Source organism: Ursus maritimus, unplaced genomic scaffold (assembly GCF_017311325.1).
Source record: "Ursus maritimus isolate PB19 unplaced genomic scaffold, ASM1731132v1 scaffold_29, whole genome shotgun sequence".
Lineage (NCBI taxonomy): Eukaryota > Metazoa > Chordata > Mammalia > Carnivora > Ursidae > Ursus > Ursus maritimus.
This window is the reverse complement of record NW_024425452.1, coordinates 35500527-35517158: the sequence shown is the minus strand read 5'-3', so window position 1 is coordinate 35517158 and position 16632 is coordinate 35500527. Positions and strand designations below refer to the sequence as shown.

General features: G+C 39.9%; 2 protein-coding genes across 6 annotated transcripts in view; one reads left to right on the top strand and one right to left on the bottom strand.

Annotated features, from left to right (window-relative positions):
• SNX14 (sorting nexin 14) overlaps positions 1-2600 on the top strand; it is a 74419-nt gene extending 71819 nt beyond the window's left edge. For all 5 annotated transcript variants that reach the window (XM_040643717.1, XM_040643714.1, XM_040643715.1 and 2 more), the window contains 3 exons: positions 677-768; positions 1766-1822; positions 2404-2600. In XM_040643717.1, the coding sequence (XP_040499651.1) occupies positions 677-768; positions 1766-1822; positions 2404-2442 (188 nt within the window). In that variant the 3' untranslated portion in view covers positions 2443-2600. The remainder of the gene's footprint in view (positions 1-676; positions 769-1765; positions 1823-2403) is intronic.
• A 5302-nt stretch (positions 2601-7902) lies between these two features.
• The window catches only part of NT5E (5'-nucleotidase ecto), a 46965-nt gene continuing 38235 nt past the window's right edge, over positions 7903-16632 (bottom strand). Inside the window, exons 6-9 of the mRNA XM_008684887.2 lie at positions 15458-15563; positions 14445-14594; positions 12896-13096; positions 7903-9918 (exon numbers count right to left, since the gene is read on the bottom strand). Coding sequence (XP_008683109.2) covers positions 9755-9918; positions 12896-13096; positions 14445-14594; positions 15458-15563 — 621 coding nt within the window. The 3' untranslated portion in view covers positions 7903-9754. The remainder of the gene's footprint in view (positions 9919-12895; positions 13097-14444; positions 14595-15457; positions 15564-16632) is intronic.

Here is a 16632-nt window from a genome sequence, read left to right as displayed (position 1 = left end):
GTTTGGTAATAGAAGTGATACATAACAGCTGTGCAATCAAACATGTATCAGAACTTTTTGGATCCTAAATTAGTGTTTAAACATTTCCCAAAAAGATCTGTAAGATGGTTAGTAATAATTATGCAAAAAGTACAAAATAAATTAAAGGGGTCATATTTATTGAGGAAAGTCTATGTTAAAAAATTGAATTTTTCCCTGATATTAAGATATTCAAACATTATGAAAATATATAGAGTAAAAAATAGAAGTCATATTCTCCCTAATCAGTTTAGTGTTAATCCTCACATTTTTCTGTGCATTTCTATATGTGTGTGTACAGATGTATACACATAATTTTAGGATTTGATTTTGTTTTACCTGAATGGGATAACACAATATGTATTATTTTCCAACTGTCTTTTATCACTTAATAGTTTAAGTAGATTTCTTTACTGCAACATCCCTCAGAGCTTGTAGTATACTTTGTGCATTGTGAATCTCCAAAAGGAGGAGTTTCTTAACTTGACTATAGAAGCCTTTCTTCCAGGAGCCCCTTGCAGAACACTGGTTTAGGAAATGCGGATTTATAGTTTTTGTGTAATACCTGGGACACAGGGTGAAGATTTTGCTTTATGGTCCAGTTAATGATGAGTCACTTTATAATATGAAGTGTTTCACATTTGGCTTTCTCTTTTAGATCTGATAGTCAAATGTATTGGTGAAGAAGCCAAGTATGAAAGCATCAGACTTCTATTTGATGGCTTACAACAGCCCGTTCTCAATAAGCAGGTAAAATTCATTAAAGCAGGTTAACTAGTGTTGGCTAGGTTTTGTGAACGACACACAGTAGGGTGTCTGGTATATTATTAATTGTGAAGTGACATTATGTGAAATCAAGGCAGTGCTCTTCAGACGTTCAGATAGAAAAAACAGTATTTTATCTGTTTTGTTTTTGCTGATTATTTATTTATTTTTAAGATTTTATTTATTTATTCGACAGAGATAGAGACGGCCAGCGAGAGAGGGAACACAAGCAGGGGGAGTGGGAGAGGAAGAAGCAGGCTCCTAGCGGAGGAGCCTGATGTGGGGCTCGATCCCATAACGCCGGGATCACGCCCTGAGCCGAAGGCAGATGCTTAACCGCTGTGCCACCCAGGCGCCCCTTTGCTGATTATTTTTAAATTAAATTTTCTATTATAGTTTCAGTATAGTTAACATACAGTATTGTATTAGTTTCGAGAGCGCATTATAGTGGTTCAACAGTTTTATAAATTACTCAGTGCTCATCCTGGTAAGTGCACTCCCTAATCCCCATCACCTATTTCACCCATACCCCCACCCAATTCGCCTGTGGTAATCATCAGTTTGTTCTCTGAGGTTAAGAGTTACTTTTTTTTTTTCCTTATAACATGAGTTGTTTTGATTTAAACATAGATTCATTGTAGAAAATTTGGAACATATACAAAATTCATGAAATAAAGCAAAAATGTAAAAATTAAGAATTCCATCATTCAGATTACATGGAATAACCAGTTAACATTACATATATAGTTCAGTCTGTACATATTTTGTTGAGATCTTAATATAGTTAAAATTTTGTGTCCTGTTGGTGTCTTTAACATTTATGCAGTATGACAATAAAATGTGCCCATGTGAAGACATGTGTATCTGAGTTCTGTTCCCTGCCTTCTCATTTAGAGGTAACCACAGTCCTGAATTTTGTTTTTATCATTTTTAATGGCTTTTGTCTAATGCCTTAAAAAAAATTTTTTTTTTGGTGCTTTAGCTGACTTATGTTTTATTGGACATTGTGATACAAGAACTATTTCCAGAGCTCAATAAGGTAACTGAGACGCAGCAGTTTTATTCTTTATGTTTCTCATAATATGCTAATATTTGTTTTAATTAGGGACTCAAAAATTAAGGAAAACCTTGTGGCTGTGATCCTTTTAAAAATGAACAATCTTAATAAATTACTCTATATTTTCTTTTTTCGACATGCGGAGACATAGAGTTGGTTTTTGGGGGATGGGAAGGAACAGCCTGTGTTTTGACTTTGTCCCTTCCTAATTGTGAGCAGATAAGAACATTATACTCTGTAGAGTCTTTGCAGAGGAGGGTGTAAGTTTACATCCTAGCACTAGAATGGGTCAGGCTCTTTAGGCTGTCTTCTGTCTGTAACACTGAATGCTATATAAGTTAGATTTGAGTGGTTTGGGGCAGTTGAACTTATATGAAGCCAAGAGTACAAAATGAATTGGAATTGGAGAATGGTAATATTATTATTGTATTGAATCTGGAGGAGATATATATATATATGTCTTAGGTTAGAATTTTTATACAATGGAATTAATTGTTAGGCACTTCACAAATGAACCCTGTTTTATTATTGTCTTCTATTAAGTAGATTTATTTTTACTTTAGGTACAAAAAGAAGTTACCTCTGTGACGTCCTGGATGTAAACATTTGGATTTGGGAAAGAATAACCAGATAACAAATTTCTGCTGTGCTAGTGTAGTATTTTCTTTCTTTTACTTTTGTATATTCTTGTATATATCATGTAATCCAATGTCTGAAATTTTGATTTTTTTTTGTTTTAATAAAGACTAACACAAACTTAGTAATGGTCACAAGTGATTGGGTTTCATAGTCTTTCATTTTTTTACCTGTTATCCTAATTTTATTAGAACATCTGTCATTTGTTATTGCCATTTCTAAAGAGATAATTCATAATCCTCTTCGGGCAAACAGATAAAACCAATAATCTTTGTATTGTATCACTTTGAAAATAATTATGTTTAGTATGGAGAAACAGGAATAAGATCTGATTTGCTTTCTTATTTAGAGTTAATACATTTTAGTAGATTTTTTTCTTTTTATTCCTGTTTTCTATTAGTTAACTACATGTCTATAAAGAAGACATTCTTTATGAGTTTTCATAAGAAGCAAAGGACTTCTTACTCTTCCTGGATTGACAGGTTATAGCCCTTTTCAGGTGTGAAAACTGGCTACTTACAGATATTTGTGATTGTGGAGTTGCAGCTACATCTCACTGAATGAACGTAGTAGCTATATTCCAAAATCTTATGTAAACAATTTAGTCAAGTAGATTTTTGGTTTATGTCTGTTGTCTCTCCAAAAGGAAAATACGGAATTAATTGTATTTCTTGAGGAAAGTTAATTTAAAATATTAGAGTTAGTGTTCAGAATTCTACTCACAGTTCTCTCCCATGCTTTACTTTTCTCCTTGAAACAAATTTGTCTTTCAAGATTGAGAGTTTTGTATTTGCTAATTGGTTGTAACACTCATTCAGAGTACGCTTACTGAGTTTCAGCTCTGTATCAGATACTCAGCTGGGTAATATGAAACTAAATATAATTTGGAAATCTAACCTATTTAATACTATTCACTTATTTTTTCCCCAAGGTTTTAAAAAAATGGTTATTAGGTATTGTAATTTTTGAAAAGGTTTTGTCAGTTTTATTATATTTTTCACTGCTTGAAAATTCTAGAATATATATGAGTTTCTGTGAATCGGTACTTTAATAACCAAGCCTTAAACATTTACTAATTTCTCAGGGACAGGTGGAAGATTAATCAGGCTAACTCTTCACACTTAAATCCGTAGCATTTTAAATACTGTTATTTAAAATGTCATGGCAAACTGGAAAAATAAAATATTTACAGCCCTTTTTATGCCATTCTTACCTACTCTTCTATAAATTGTAATATTCTCTTTATTTAGATGAGAAAAATCTTGTGCATCAGGAGTGCATCATTCTGCCTGGGCTGCCATAACAAATATCACAGGCTGGGTGGCTTAAACAACAGATTTATTTCTCACAGTTCTGGAGGCTAGAAGTCCAAGATGAGGTGCTGACAAGGTAGGTTTCATTCTGAGGCCTCTTCTTTTGGTTTGCAGTTGGCCACCTTCTCACATGTGCTCCTGACCTCTTTGTGTAGGTGTGTGGGAAGAGAGAAAGAGATCTCTCTCTCTCCTCCTCCTTACAAGGCCACCAATCCTATTGGATTAGGGTTCCACTCTTACAACCTCACTGAACCTTAATTACCTCCTAAAGGCCCCATCTCCAAATATGGAGAATTTTTGTGTTAAAGCAGTTTTGGGCTTCAACATAAGAATTTTTTTTTTTTAAGATTTTTATTTATTTGAGAGAGAGAGCATGAGTGGGGAGAGAGGCAGAGGGAGAGGGAGAAGCAGGTTCCCCGAGGAGCAGAGAGCCCAACATGGGACTCAGGCCCAGGACTCCAGGGTCATGATCTGAGCTGAAAGCAGATGCTTAACTGCCTGAGCCACCCAGGTGCCCCCAACATAAGAATTTTAGGAGGATACAATTCAATTAATAGCATTGGGTGAGCTCTATTTAAAGAAAACGTGATGTATAAAAATCTACACATACAAAAGTAATCATTCACTTTATAAAAGGAAAAGGAACTAGTTGCAGTCTCTGTCAGCCAGGCATTTTATATACACTATCATATTTTCTCATCCATCACAGTAATTGTGAGATGATATTATTTCTATATTATAGGTAAGGATATCGAAGCCAGAGACAGTACTGAAGTTAGAATTCAAACTTAGGTTGTCTCTCATCTTCATTCATGTGCTTGTCAGTGTTGCCCCATAAAAGAAGCTTTTATTTCCAAAAGTAGGCACTTTTTGGATCCTTTTTAAAAAGTATGTTCCCCAGTCATTTCAAACAGTTTACTTTGTACATTACTTTCTATCCATCTTTATGTGTGTCCCCTAGTACCTGAGCTTCTCATTTTGAAATGTTTTTCTAGAAACAACTCTCAGTGTTTCTGCTTGAGGGGATAAAATGACATGAAATAGATGGAAAGATGTTTTCAGATTTAAAAGGACATTATAAAATTGTGTTTTATGTATAATTATAGATATCAGAAGATTCTGAGAAATGATTGTAAGCAAGCACTTAAATTATCATTTATTGACTTACTAAAAATAAAAACCATTTGATTTTACAATAGAAATATGAATAGAAGTCTAATTTGCTACGGTTCTTAACAGACTGTGTAATGATATATACACAAGTTGTAATTTCAGATATAGTCAACATTAGCATAATAGTTGACTAAATGAATGAATGAACAAATGAATAGGTCTTGCCAGTTCACTATATTCCATTTTAACTATGCTTTCTGTAATGTATCCAGTAATTCTTTGACAGTGCTGGATACACAGAGGAGAAATCTTTAACCTGAGGCCTATAAGCTCCAGGGAAAAATAGTTTTTTTATTTCACTTTTTTTCGTTAATTTCATATTTATGGTCTTTTTCTATCAAACACTCCAGATAATGGATGTATTTCAATGACACCCTATTTACCTAAAGCAGTGGCAGGAAGGAATGTATTTCAATGACACCCTATTTACCTAAAGCAGTGGCAGGAAGGATTTGGCCCTCAGGCTATAGTTTGCTAATCCCTGATATAAGAGAACAAAAGAGGGGAGAAAAAGGAATACTGTTAGAAAAGTTATAATTATCTTCATATTACCTTCATATTAGGGAACGGGGGAATTGAATCTTTGGAGAAAGGCAACTATCTTTTTTTTTTTTTAATTTAAATTCAATTTAATTAATATATAGTGTATTATTAGTTTCAGAGGTAGAATTTAGTGATTCATCAGTTGCATATAACACCCAGTGCTCATTACACCAAGTGCCCTCCTTAATGCCCATCACCCAGTTATCCCATCCCCTTACCCACCTCCCCGCCAGCAACTCTGTTTGTTTCCTATAGTTAAGAGTCTCTTATGGTTTGTCTCCCTCTCTGATTTTGTCTTATTTTTCCTTCCCTTCCACTGTGTTCATCTGTTTTGTTTCTTAAATTCCACATATGAGTGAAATCATATGATAATTTGCCTTTCTCTGACTGACTTATTTTGCTTAGCATAATACTTCTAGTTCCATCCACGTCATTGCAAATGGCAAGATTTCATTCTTTTTGATGGGTGAGTAGTATTCCATTGTGTGTGTGTGTGTGTGTGTGTGTGTGTGTGTGTATCTTTATCTTCTTTATCAATTCATCAGTCCATGGACATCTGGGCTCTTTATATAGTTTAGCTATTGTGGGCATTGCTACTGTAAACATTGGGGTGCTGGTGCCCCTTCGAATCACTGTTTGTATCCTTTGGATAAATCCCTAGTAGTGCAATTTCTGGGTCGTAGGGTAGCTCTATTTTTACCTTTCTGAGGAACCTCTGTACTGTCTTCCAAATTGGCTGCACCAGTTGGCATTCCCACCAACAGTGTAAGAGGGTTCCCCTTTCTCCACAACCTCAACAACATCTGTTGTTTCCTGAGTTGTTAATTTTAGCCATTCTGACCAGTGTGATGTGGTATCTCATTGTGGTTTTGATTTGTATTTCCCTGATACCCACTGATGTTGAGTATTTTTTTTTTTATGTGTCTTTTGGCCATTTGTATGTCTTCTTTGGAGAAATGTCTGTTCGTGTCTTCTGCCCATTTCTTCACTATATTTTTTGTTTTTTGGGTAAAACACCTCCTTTTGGCTGCATCAGGTAAGAAAACTGGTGCCTTTTGATTTGCTATACTTGAGCCAAATCAACTTCTAAAATATATCCTATTTTACCAGTACAAAAATAACATTCATTATAATCTTTCATTTGCAAAATGTGTAAGTCACAGAAGCTGCTGGTGGCTGCCGGGTTGCCCCAGCTGATTCTGTTTCGTGCCAGGAGACTATATTAAAGGGATGAACTGTGTCCCCTGAAAAGATGGTGGGGCTTCAGTCTAATTCCCAGTATCTGTGAATGTGACCTTATTTGGAAATACTGTTTTTGTAGGTGACTAAAATGAAGTCATTACAGTGGGCCTAATCCAGTATGACTTTGTCCTAATAAAAGTGGACATAGAGGGGCACCTGGGTGGTACAGTCGGTTAAGTATCCAACTCTTAGTTTCAGCTCCAGTCATGATCTCAGGGTCATGAGATCGAGCCCTGTGTCAGGCTCTGCACTTGTCAGGGAGTCTGCTTGAGATTCTGTCTTCTCTCTCTCTCTCCCAGATTAAATAAGTAAATCCTAGGAAAAAATGAGGGGGAGGCACGGAGGCAGACATACTGAAGGAAAGGGATGTAAAAACATGGAGAAAATACCAGCTATAAGGCAAGGAATGCCTGAGGCCACCAGAAGCTGGGGGAGAGGCTTGGAATAGATTCTTCACCACAGTTTTCAGAAGGAAACAACCCTGCCAACTGGATCTCAGACTTCTAGCCTCCAGAATGGTGAGACGATAAATTTCTGTTGTTTAAGCCATCCAGATTGTGTCAGTTTATTACAGCAGTCCCAGGTAACTAATCAGGAACCTTTGCTAATTTTGACAAGCCTAGCCATATGTCCATGGGACTGCTTAGTCTTTACGGAGCAACTTTTTGTAACGGACAACTATTGGCAGCCTCAAGAAACCCAGCTTACTCTTTGCTGCAAACTGCTGAAGGCAGCTCTGCCACCAAGTGAATTTAATGTACTAATCTGATCAGTGTGTGACAGTTGGTTTATTGTGTTATCAGTACGCTTGAAGATTCTTAGATGTACAGCCAGTTCAGATAAATTAAATCCCCAGCATTGTCTAGCTTGATCATTTTTATTTTTAGTAAACAACAGGCCTCAAAACAGTTTCTACGTCAGATTCTGTACATGAAGCCAGAATATATCGTGGTATTACTTAACATATCCTTTATTTACTGCGTTCATTTTTCTTCTCATTTTTTGGTTGAGAAAGAGGATAGGGTTGTCAGATGGCAAGGGACTTACGGTCAAGGGAAATGATACCGGTGATAAGCTGTCAAAGTTTTGCTTCAGTCATATCATCTCAGATTATAGTGTTGGCTTGAGAGAAGAAATAACTACCAAAGACAAGGAGCATATCTTCAGTTTTATTGTACAATTGAATTGCACAATTGAATCTTCAATTGCAAAGTGTCTGAGGTCATTTCTTAAACCACTGCACAACACATGCACATATATTTAGAAAACTAACAAAAATATTCTTTAAAAATTTGTGCTCCAGTAGTATTTGTTCTATTTTACTGGCCAAGCATAAAAAATGTACTCCAAATGCACCTTTCTCGAATTTTCCTCTTATAATCTTACTGACATTTGTTTATTTATAGCTAATCTGTAGATTCATAAAACTGAGGGCATTATTTTACTGCAGTAGCCTTTTTAAAGATGTTACAGAGTTTAAAAGTGTATTTTTGTATCAAGTGTACTTCATATTTTTAAACATTAAGCAACAAGCACCGCTTCTCCAAACATCTACTGCTATTTGCTCACCAGTTTTTAAGGTGAAGGCTCCCATTTCTTTTTGAATCATTTGTGCAATGCTGAGCAGGCTCGCATGGCCTCATGACCACCTTAGGCAAGTATTTGTTCTTCTGGGTGTAAATCATTTCATCAGTCTGGGTGTTTCTTGAGGTTCCGCTCAGAGGGATGCACTCCCAGGCAGGAGTTCTCATATATATTTGAGAATGATCCTTGTGTAATATCACTTTTAAAAATCAATCCTTGTCTCGTCTTCCCTCTGGATTTTCCTTAACTGGGGTGGGGGCGGGGAGAGAGAGAGAGAGAGAGAGAGTGTGTGTGTGTGTGTGTGTGTGTGTGTATAGCGTGACTAAAGTACAGGGCTGGCATCTTGCTGGGGAGGGACAGGTGCAGGTTTAGAATTACACCTTGTCTTAGAAGGTTCTTTAATGGTACCTTTACATTAGAAAGAAGGAAGGAAAGAGCACAGAGGCAGATTGATGGAATCCCATAAAATTATTAACAGCTCATACCACATGTCAGGCACTATGCTGCTAGTCCTTAACAAATATCTAACAAATCTAAATGCCCTTTAGCTCTTTTTCTTCTGTAATGTAAATACATCCTGGGTGTCCTGTTCTTCCCTTCCCTTTCTCCCTGATCCTGGACTATTTTTTGCCTTTCCCATCATTTGCTGCACTGTTTGTTCCCTGACTCATAAAGGCACATGGGTTGTACAATAGAGAATGCTACCCTGTGTTAGTCCATTAAACTCACTATAACAACAGGATCTAAAAAGGAAAAAATAGAGACATGAAATAAAGCAGACACTTATCGTCTAGGCGCTTGATGCTGTTGATAGTTCTGAAGAGAGAAAGCCACTAAGTACCATTCCCAACAGCAACTGGATGTAGTTGAAAGAGTGCTGCACTTGAGGTCAGAAAACCTGGGTGTAGGTCTTAGATGTGTCACTTTCAGCTGCATGGCCTTGAACAAGTCTGCTCTTTCTGAGCTTCAGTTGCCCATCTGACAAATGGGAAAAAACAATACCTGCCTTGCCCACCAAAGTTACAGGCATCAAATAAGATAATGTGCTTAAAACTCCCTTGTAAATGAAAAGTGATAAAATGTAAACATAGTTGTTTGGTGGATTAAAATGGATATAAAGGAGAAAAATGATTTCTGTGGTTTAAAATTGTTAATAAAATTTTATTAAAATTTGCATATGTAAACTAAAGAGGGTTGGCCTTCCTGTCAAAGGGCTCATTTTCATTTTTTTCCTGTGTATTCATTAACTTGCTGATCCTGTGTGATGATGTCAGTGTCTTCATTTAACAATCCTCTAAGCTCAGCTTCTAGGCGCCTGCAAAGATGGTCTGTGCCATCACCAAGCCAGTTCCTAAAAGGCAGACTTGAATCTCACTTGGAAAAAAATGCAGTTCCACACATTAATGGCAAGAAGAATTTTTGGCTATTGGTATAAAACAATGATCACTGCCAAAAACGAAAGAAATATTAGAGAAAAGCTTCCATGACAATGAGTTCCTGCAGAAAACTTGATCCGACCTTCAACCGCTGGATAAATTACTTTCATTTTTAAGATGTATCCAGAAACCACATTGATATCTTGGTCACCTAGAAAAATATATACATTGTTTTACTTACAGAGTAAGTAACTGTCAAGAGTAAGAAGTGAGAAAACCAATGTATTTCTCTAAAGTCCTCTATAATTATAAGAGGAAAGATACTTCTTTCATAAGCAGGGATAAAATGTCACAAAAGACAAGAAGAGTGGTAATCAAAGTTTTGTAAAAGAATTTGATGCTGTTTCATGTCCCAGATGTCAAATGTGCCCATTGTTCTCTGCTAGATAATTAGGTAACTCAGTCAACTCTGAGATGACTCAAGAAAATGGTGGTTGACATTATTGCTTTTGAACCACTCCAAAAAAAGGGCATTAGCCAACTGGTCAAAAACAATTAGTTGAGACATAAAAGTAGCTTCCTTCTGCTTGCCTGGTCAGAAATCATTTTCACATAATTGACAGACAATGGAGACTTCATTTCCAAAAGAGAGGAGACCTGATTAAAAAAATACCAATTGCCGTAACTACAACAAACACATAGGGACCTGACAAAAATTTTGTTTTAATTATGCCACTTGACAAATCCTATATCTGCTGATGGGTTAATACCCAAAATACACAAAGAACTCCTACAACTCAAAACAAAAACAACAAAAATCTGATTAAAAAATGGGCAGAGGATCTGAACAGACGTCTTTCCAAAGAAGACATACGGATGGCCAACAGACAACATGAAAAGATGCTCAAGAGCACTCATCAGAGAAAATGCAAATCAAAGCTACGGTATCACCTCACCGGTTAGAATGGCTATTATCAAAAAAGACAAGAAATAACAAGTGTTGAAAAGGATGTGGAGAAAGGAACCCTGGTGCACTGTTGGTGGGAGTGGAACTGGTGCAGCCCCTGCGGGAAACAAAAATCAAAAATAGGACCACTGTATGATCCAGCAATTCCACTTCTGAGTATTTGAAATAAAAACACCAATTCAAGAAGAAATATGCACCCCCATGTTCACTGCAGCATTATTTACAATAGCCAAGATGTGGAAAAAAGTGTCACTGGTGGATGAATGGATAAAATGTGACACACACACACGTATGCACAATGGGGTACTATTCAGCCACAAAAATGAAATCTTGTCTTTTGCAGTAACATGGACGGACCCTGAGGGCATTATGCTAAGTGAAATAAGTCAGAGAAAGACAATACCATAGGATCTCGCTTATATGTGGAATTAAGCAATAGCAACAAAACCAAGCTTGTAGATACAGAGAACAGACTGGTGGTTGCCAGAAGTGGTGGTGGGGGGGGATGGGCAGAGCGGGTGAAGGGGATCAAAAGTCCAGGGTTCCAGTACAAGTAAGTCATAGGGATGTAATGTGCAGCATAGTACCTAGATACTGTACTCCATATTTGAAAGTTGCTATGAAAGCAGATCTTAAAAGTCCCCATAACTATATGATGTTAACTAGACATTGTGATGACCCTTTCACAATATATACATATATTGAGTCATGTTGTACATCTGAAACTAATACAATGTTATATGTCAGTTATACCTCAATAAAAATATTTATCACTAATATTTAAAAAAGAACTCTGTGCTGTGCTTCTCACTCCTGCATTAGAATCACTGGAAGAGACTTTTATCCCAACCCAGTTAAATCAGAATGTCTTAAAAGTTGGGGCCAAGGTATTGGTATTTAGTTTAAAATGCTCCCCAAGGGGCGCCTGGGTAGCGCAGTGGTTAAGCATCTGCCTTCGGCTCAGGGCGTGATCCCAGCATTCTGGGTTCGAGCCCCACATCAGGCTCCTCCGCTATGAGCCTGCTTCTTCATCTCCCACTCCCCCTGCTTGTGTTCCCTCTCTCGCTGGCTCTCTCTGTCAAATAAATAAATTCTAAAAAATAAAAAATAAAAAAAAAAATAAAATGCTCCCCAAGTGATTCTGATGTATAGCTAAGGTTGAGAACCCTTAGGGCCAAGGCTTCCTAAACCTTCTATGTGAGCTCCTCCTCTCCAACACCTGTAGGTCTGGGCTCGGGTAATGCACAGCCACCAGCCTCTGTCTCATGTGGGACTCAAGAGGACACCTTTTTAATCCTGCCCTTCCATCTTCTATCATGGAATGGACAGAAGCAGCCAGTGCCTTTCCTGGCAGGAAGGGCTGCCTCCTTTGCCCCAGCTCTGCTCTCTACCCTCTTTGGAGCAAGCAGTTAAAATAGCAGGCCCACCATGGTAGAGCAGAGGAGGAACCTAGCCGAGCTCCTTCCTGGAAATGAAGAGAAGCTTTGCATGTGTCTTACAAGCACACTGGCTTCTGCCCTGGAGAAGAGGAAGGGGTAGTATATTCTACCAGTGGACTTTATGCATGTGAAGTGGTTCTTTTTTAAAAATTAATTATCTTAAAAGCCCTGTGCTGGTGGCATCCTCAGGGCCTTTGTGGGACTCAAATCTCCCAGGTATCTCCCATGAGTGGACTTCTACATGAAGTGGTTCTCAGAACTGATTTTTAAAAGTGAGGCTGGGGTAAAATGATCCTAAATGCTGCCAAAAATGTTGACTGAAGTCAAGTATGGTGGTTCTTATAATTTGCTCCACCAACCCACTGTGCTGAAAGGGGGGAGGGGAGCACATCCCATCCACTCCTACCTCATCTATTCACACTAAATACTTCAAGAAAGTTTATAGGATTTTCCAGATCCAATCTAAAGTTCTGGAGATAAGGTTTTTCTGTATGTGCAAAACTTACTCATATTTCACAATTTGAATAGCCGTTTATATGTGCTTAAAAGAGTTTTAAAACATTTTGGGCTTGGACGGGTGGGTCTGTGTGCTGGGGAGGGGCAGGGCACATCTTCCCCAGTGCTGTGCTGCTGTTTTCCAACAAAGCTGGGGCGAGCTGGCAACACAGGGGTGGGATCTTGTTCTGGCTTTGCAGTCCTGGCATCATGAGTAGCTCCCCTCTCTGGACCAGTACTGTTGTTTGTGAGTACTTTTGGAGTAGGGGGAGGGAGATTGTGCTTACCAGAGTCGTGTCTTAATGCTTCATCTTTTATCATCCGGAATCCATCTCCACCATTGGCGAGGAAGCTTGGGAGGACTACCTTATATGTCTTACCCATTTGGAGAGGCTCGTAACTGGGCACTCGACATTGGGTACAAAGAACATCTAATTTGACTACTCTGTCCCCAGGTTTTCGGGAAAGATCATACACCACTTGAATTCCTAGAAGAGAAACGAGTCTGTTGTCACTGGATCCAAGAGATCTAAGAAAGAGATTTCTAAGAAAGAGATTTTGGCCAAAATCTGCAACTGGGGCCCTGAGCTGGGTTTTCATGGAGTGCGAGCTTGAGTGAAGTTTCAGCAGGGGAGTTGAGATGACACTGCAGCATTTGGTTACGATTATCCTCCAGTCCTGGGAGGTCTGAGAACCACCGGGAGGAAAATTGGCTCTGGCTCAGAATGGGCCAGCGGTAGCAATGCAGGGAGAAATCACATCTTTTTAAAATTCGAAATGAATTGGTCAGCAACTTGTGCAATGGCTTTGGAAAATGAGAAATAGATGAGAGGTGCAGAACATGTGTTAGAATTTTGAAGACTCCTAAATGGTAATAATTTGGGCTTGGATGACTTTCACAAAACAGGTAACTTACCCAGCACTGTGCTGGAGCATCAAAACCCTGTTGTCCCCCCAACTCTGTCCTGGAAAAATGCAGACTGTTTGGGTTACCCCATAGGCAGCAGGTGGGGCTCCCCCACCATCTGCAGCCCCTCAGTCCCAAGAGTGGGGGGGGTTCTACAGAGGGAGGATGAGACCAAGCAATCACCTACCATCCACAGTAAAAAAAACAAACAACCCCAACATATGGTGTCAGAGTCAAAGTTAATAAAGTTATTAATATTTTAAAGATTAACTCATCGAACTGTAGAAATCATTCTGGACAAAAATGTTTCAGAAGTCCTTGTCAATTTGGGAAGCATTTATTTTCATTCCATTTTCACTGTGATCTGTGATCAGAGGAGTAGGGCAGGTTTTCTCACTGCATTCAGAGAGGTTGAAGACCTGTCCCAGGTCACAGTGGAACCAGAACCAGGTGTCCCAATGTGTCTATGTGTGGCTGCCCCTCCCAGAAATCATCCTTGTTAAAACCGATCGGCCACTACATTCCTTTGAGTCGCTGCATGGTTCCAGGCAATTATGAAGAGAACAGAGAAGGGCTGTTTTTTTGTTTTTGCTTTTTGTTTTAAGCAAAGAATACTGAATGTCTAAACAACTTAGATTTTAATAGAAACTAGACCTCAAGGCAGCTAACCTGCTTAGAATTTGGAGGGCCAGTTCCTATAGAGGGTCCATCTGATGTCCAAATCAGATGTAGCAAGTACTGCTCACTACCATGGCCTTGGGGCTTTAACCCTGACCTAATCTCAGTGGTCGGGGAATCCATGGCCATTGAAAGACTATGCATTGGTGTTGGGTGGAGGAAGACCTAAACAAATGGCCATGGAGGTCCTGGTATGTGGGGAACTAAGGCAAGCAGCAGGAAATCCCATGTCACGTTGAAGGGTGACTTACCGCCCACCTGCAGGAACTCTCCAGTAGACTGGCCATAGCGGTGCACACTGTGCTCAAAGGCCTTCTTCAGCGTGGAGCCTTTTAATTGGATCAGGTCAAAGGTTTCCCCAAAGGGCAACACAGCAGCCAGGTTCTCCCAGGTAATTGTGCCTGAGGGTAGTTGCAGATGAGACAAGAAGAAAAACAGCTTGAGAATAAGCTTGCCCCAAGACCGTCTTCCTTTAGGATTGGTGGAGATGAGGGAGACATGAGGCTCTGGGAACGCTATTAGGACAGCATCAGCAGTGCAAGTGTTCCTGACACTTAGGGAGGGAATGGATTCAAGAGGCCTCTGGCCATGCTCTCTTCCACTGGGCAAGATGGCAGGAGCTTAGAAATGGCTCCAAAGTCGCCGGGGCTCTGCCCTGGATCTCTGGCTTGCAGCTGGATCCTCAGTGGGTGTTCTGCATTGCTCTGTTCCCTCCAGACAGGCAATGCGTCCCTGCCACCTGTCCCTGTTTGACAATGAGCTGAGCTTGGGGCTTCACACTGAGACTACCTGGTTTTGATAGCATATTAGGGACGATTGCAAGAGTGTCCTGAATCTCTGTTTTGTTGGTTTGTTTTCCCATCTGATATCCTGGATATCTATAAATGCACTAAAAAAATTTAATCTAGTAGGGTGTTTTTTTCCAGCACGGAAGACTGGCAATTTGCCCCTTTCTCTTTCTGAATATCAAGGAGGAGACTGTCAGTATTTTGAATTAATCAGCAATAATTAGTATTTGGCTTTGTGAGTCTGAAGTTTAGATCAAGATTGGGTTCCATTAACCCTAGCTGCTACCTCTGTGTGTGAATACACACGAGAACACACAAGAATGTGTGCGTCCTGGTTAGGCACTGAATTGAGTAGCGGTGGACCCGAACTGAAGAGCCTGACGTTGCGGTGACAGCAGAGATGAGCCGAGGCTCCCCGTGGGCATGGTCAGAGACCGAACGCACTGAGTTAACGACCCTGAGCCTGGGAAGTTTACCGTTGTTCCGTTCGTCAATGGGCGACCGAATGGCACCTCCATTTAAAATGCACATGGACACATGGTTCCACGACACTCCGTCCGGGTGTCTAATATTGTTGTTAATCTGCAACAGTAGCATGAATTTGCGTTAGTTATTCTGGATCTTCTTCCTCAGGGTCAGTTCCAGGAATGTGGTTTGCTCCACTGAGGAAATAAAGCTACTCTTCCCTGCCCCTCTGTCCCCAGAGACTTCTCAAGTATAATTAGAATTAGTTCTATGCTCTGAGAAGCAAAAACAGGGAACTCTGACCAGTCCTGGGTCAGACTTTTAAAAGCAAGTAGCTCTGAGCCCCCTCTCCTAAGACCCCTGTCCTCACAGGTGGGTGGGCTTTAACAAGATTGGCTCTAGTGTTAGGACAGGGCTGGCCTGCCACGCTGCCCACCCCCCCTACAGGCCCCTCACCCTGGCCTCCATGTCAGGTCCCCAGCCAATTCCCAGGTTGGCAATTTGAGAGGCACAGAGACTGACTCCTGAAATGGAGGAATCCATTTCATTCTTTTCTTCTACAAAGTATATGTTTAGTTACAAGAAATTAGATGAATACATTCTGATTTGAAAAAACACAAAAGCAAAAGTTTTCTTATACTTGCCTCAGCCTCTTAACAGAGTGGTAAGCACTGCTAACAGCTTGTTTCCTTTCAGACCTTTCTCTAAACATTCCCATACAGGCTTCTCTTTAGCTCCTTCTTCTGCATGGCTGCATAGTGCTGGGGAGCCAGCACTGGTCTCACCTTGCAAAGTGTGAACACTGTTATTTACTTGGCAGTCAGTTACTGAGTGTGTATATGCCTGGCACAGATAGTCAGCCCCCCGGGTGCAGGCTTCCCCCGGGTGCAGGCTTCGGTGGGAGTGCTGAGTCTGACCTGGGGACCGTGGCTCAGCATGGCCCCCAAGCGGCTGCCACAGCCAGTCTGTCTGCAGGTAGTTCGACAGAGGGGTGTTTTCATGGGTCATGCGTTCAGCCACAGGTCTTACTATATAAGTGCGTGTTGTCATTCTCTGCTTGGGAAGGAGGCTCCCAGCCACACAAGGCCTCGTTCTCTGGAGCCAAGAGGACAGATCAGTGAGACACTGGTCAAGCCAGGCCCAAGCGGATGTGTTTTATCTACTGTGCCTGCATCTTCAGAGTAGT